A 3,969-nucleotide genomic window follows, 5' to 3' on the forward strand; every position below is an offset into this window, starting at 1 on the left:
GCCTAGCTAAGACAATTGACTCATAAATCGCTTAGATAAGCTAGGACTATGACATAACAAGTTCTAATTCGGCGGGGAAATAACCGCTCACTTTGAACTATTAGCTACATATCAATGGGAAAATCCCTCAATGTAAACATGCTCTAAAGGTTGGTATGTGGGACTTAAATTCGGATCACGGTTGTATTCGTAGAACATGAGAAAAAATGAGTGATAACTTAAATGTGTATCTCCCAAAATGGGTTTTCAACTCAAGAGATTTTTGCCCTCCACTTCATTTCTGAAACTTGCAAAATTGTTTGATTACAATTGTATCCAAAACATTCCCAACCAATATTATGGTATGGGCGTATGGCTCCATTCAAATTTTGCTCCAATCTATCACATTGGTTGTATCCAAATTCAACTACACATATCTGCAATGCATATGATGGTGGGGTTGGGAGGCCAACATTTTCATATGTTAGCTTGCATCTGTTGCACTTGTGCGTGCTCTTCTAGAACCGTGATCGATAGATGGGGAGGATAACTGGTTTGGTGCCAAGAATTGACATGCCAATATTTAGCATTGTGCCAAATATTGACTACTAATTGGTTGGTTAGCAAGTTATTTTGCCTATCTCACATAAATTTGCCAATATTTGACAAGTCTTGGTATTACCAATATTTGACAATGCCGAAATTTGGCTAGCCAAATATTGGTTGCAAACCAATCATGCTCGCGCATCAGTGGAAATAGCCAGAGGCCTATGCATGTCTCATGTGAAAAATAATACGTTACTCCCTTCATTTACTTATACAAGGCCACTGTGGGATATACGTTTGCATCTATACAAGGCCATCAACAGTAATCGAGGAAAGAATTAATGATATTTCCTCGTACTAGTAACATGTTTAATACTTTCATGCATGCCATCATAATGACACTAGCTACTTCCTCCACTCAGTTTCCTTGCATGTATGTGTGCGTATTAATGATCTCAATAAACGAAAAAATGCAAAGTATGCATTAAATTTTATCTTGGACCTGTAATATGAGTTTGTGGCCTTGTATACAAAAATGAAGGGAGTACTATCACATATTGAAAACCGTGCTTGAAGATCGTGAATGAAGAGTATCAAACGTACGAAAGTCGAAGGCAACGTCCCCATCGGTATTGAGGTGTATCAGTTTCGAAGCTCCACAACTCTTGAAATGTTCTTCGGTAGAAGTTATGTGGGTGCGCGTATTGTGCTCTGAGTTTTTGTGCGTGTGTGCGTTACATTATAATCGGAGTCTCTCGAAATATCAAGTGGCACAGCAGTATGCTTTTTCGAGAATTTAACAGCAACTGAACCTCGATCGCACTAAGATGGTGAGAGCCAAGGAAGATAGCTTGGTTGTTGGTTCGTTGCACATGCAAGGAATTGTCAGGAGGGGACATTCCGACATGTTACCGGTGTTTGTTTTGTGGATAGGCATTCAAAATTTCAGTACGAACCTTAATCAATCAGAGACGCTCAGATGCGTCTCTCCCTCTCTGGCTAATCCCAAGTTGACAACCAAGTCTGAGGAGTACATGTAACCGGCTCCAGCCATTAATTGGGCAATCCACGTCTTCTTCTTTGCTTGCTGCAGCACGGACCACCACACAAACGCCTGAACTGCAGCCAGCGCTAGCCCAGCCATGCCTGCTGACCACATGTCTGACATGGCCCCCCCTGCGCCATGTAGTCAGCGCTTCCGTCATCTCCGCCGTAATTTGTTTCCGACGACATCTCCGCCGGAGTATATAACAAGCGAAGCGAAGGGTCACACCACCACATCGACCACGCGCCACAACCCACCCCAGCGAGGACACTCTTGCTTACCTAGTACGCTCTTGGCCTCTTGCCGGCCATGGAGCGCGTGGGGGAGGCGCCGCACTTCCTCGTGGTCACGTACCCGGCGCAGGGCCACATCAACCCGGCGCGCCACCTCGCGCTGCGCCTGCTCCGCGCCACGCCGGGCGCCCGCGTCACCGTCTCCACCGCCGTCTCCGCCTGCCGCAAGATGTTCCCGGACGACGCGGACGCCGCGGCGGTCGACCACGTCGACGCCGCCGGCGTCCGCTACGTGCCCTACTCTGACGGCTACGACGGTGGCTTCGACAAGTCCGCGCACGACAACATGCACTACATGTCCAACCTCAAGGTCGTGGGAGCCCGCACGCTGGACGGCGTGCTCGCGCGCCTCCGCGACGCGGGCACCCCCGTCACGCAGGTGGTGTACACGGTGCTCCTCTCCTGGGTCGCCGACGTCGCGCGCGGGCACGGGGTGCCGGCCGCGCTCTACTGGATCCAGCCGGCCACCGTGCTCGCCGCCTACTTCCACTTCTTCCGCGGCACCGACGGCCTCGACCAGGCTGTCACTGCCGCGACGGGCGACCCGTGGGCGGACGTCCCCGTCCGGGGGCTCCCGCCGATGCGCGTGCGCGACCTGCCGTCGTTCCTCACCATCGCGTCCGACGACCATCCCTACTCCTTCGTGCTCGCCGCGTTCCGCGAGCTGCTCGACGTGCTGGATCGCGAGGACTCGCCCACCGTGCTCGCCAACACGTTCGATGCCATGGAGCCCAACGCGGTGGCGACGCTGCATCAGCACGGCATCAACGTCGTCCCCATCGGCCCCGTCCTCTCCTTCCTGGACGCCTCGGCGTCGGCAGCGGCGGCGGCCAACAACAGCAACGACCTGTTCAAGCAGGACGGCAAGGGGTACCTGGAGTGGCTGGACGCGCAGGAAGCGGGGTCGGTCGTCTACATCTCCTTCGGGAGCCTGTCGACGATGAGCAAGCGGCAGATCGCGGAGGTGTCGCGCGGCATGGCGGAGAGCGGCCGGCCGTTCCTGTGGGTGCTGAGGAAGGACAACCGCGGCGAGGTCGACGACGAAGACTTGTGCACCGGCGGGGGCATGGTGGTGGAGTGGTGCGACCAGGGGAAGGTGCTGTCGCACCCGGCGGTGGGATGCTTTGTGACCCACTGCGGGTGGAACTCGACGCTGGAGAGCGTGGCGTGCGGCGTCCCGGTGGTGGGAGTGCCGCAGTGGACGGACCAGGGCACCAACGCGTGGCTGGTGGAGCGGCAGCTCGGCACGGGGGTCAGGGCCGCCGTGAGCGAGAAGGATGGCGTGCTGGAGGCCGATGAGCTGCGGAGGTGCATCGGCTTCGCCACGTCGGATGTGGTGCGCGCCAAGGCGGAGCTGTGGAGGGAAAAGGCGCGGGCGGCGGCTGCAGTGGGCGGCTCGTCCGAGAGGAACCTCAGGGCGTTCGTCGCCGGGCAGGTCGCCCTCGCCGGCAACTAGCCAGCCGGCAGGCCGGCTTGCATGCACTGCATGGTCCTGCAATCCATATGGCATTTAGCACTTAGCAGGACGACGTACACGAGCCGAGACGAGAGGACTCGATCCGTACCGCGTCGCCGTCGTAAATAATTCGATTCGATATTGTAGCTGCTACCTGGGAAAGATCGAATGCCGTTCGTATCTTGTCGAGGCACTCGTTTCGCCGTTCTGTATAATTCTGTTAAGATGTTGTTCCAATCATCCAAAGGTATTGCCGTGTTGCTTGACTATAATCATCTACTCCCTCTGTCCTATGATATAAGACGTTTTTACAATCGCGTCAACCTGCTAATGTTTTAGGAAAAATCGGATTCCAATCTCGTTCTATTGGGGGTGACGTGTGGAACACACCGAACCACACGATGTGTACCAAAATCTAAAGATAAAGAAAATTTGGCTAAACTATCAACTTCATATTTTTTACGAATTGACTCATGAATAAAACAGCAATCTTGAAAATCCCCTTTTCTATCATTAACTTCTTTGATCACCGCAACATGGGCTCCTCCCATATTGGCTTTTGTATCTTGCATTACCGAGTTACAATCTCGAGATGCCAATAGGTCGAGAGCAAGCGCCTGTCCCTCCCGGCACGCCATGGATTCAAGTGT

At 53.4% G+C, this 3,969-nt stretch overlaps 1 protein-coding gene across 1 annotated transcript; it reads left to right on the forward strand.

Moving 5' to 3' along the window:
* The first annotated feature begins 1,807 nt into the window (after positions 1–1,807).
* Positions 1,808–3,591, forward strand: LOC123068997 (crocetin glucosyltransferase, chloroplastic). The gene has a single exon (XM_044491710.1). It carries the CDS (start codon positions 1,880–1,882, stop codon positions 3,317–3,319), a length of 1,440 nt encoding a protein of 479 aa, XP_044347645.1. The 5' UTR covers positions 1,808–1,879; the 3' UTR covers positions 3,320–3,591.
* The last annotated feature ends 378 nt before the right edge of the window (positions 3,592–3,969 follow it).

The sequence above is a fragment of the Triticum aestivum genome, chromosome 3B (genome assembly GCF_018294505.1).
Source record: "Triticum aestivum cultivar Chinese Spring chromosome 3B, IWGSC CS RefSeq v2.1, whole genome shotgun sequence".
NCBI classification, from domain to species: Eukaryota; Viridiplantae; Streptophyta; class Magnoliopsida; order Poales; family Poaceae; genus Triticum; species Triticum aestivum.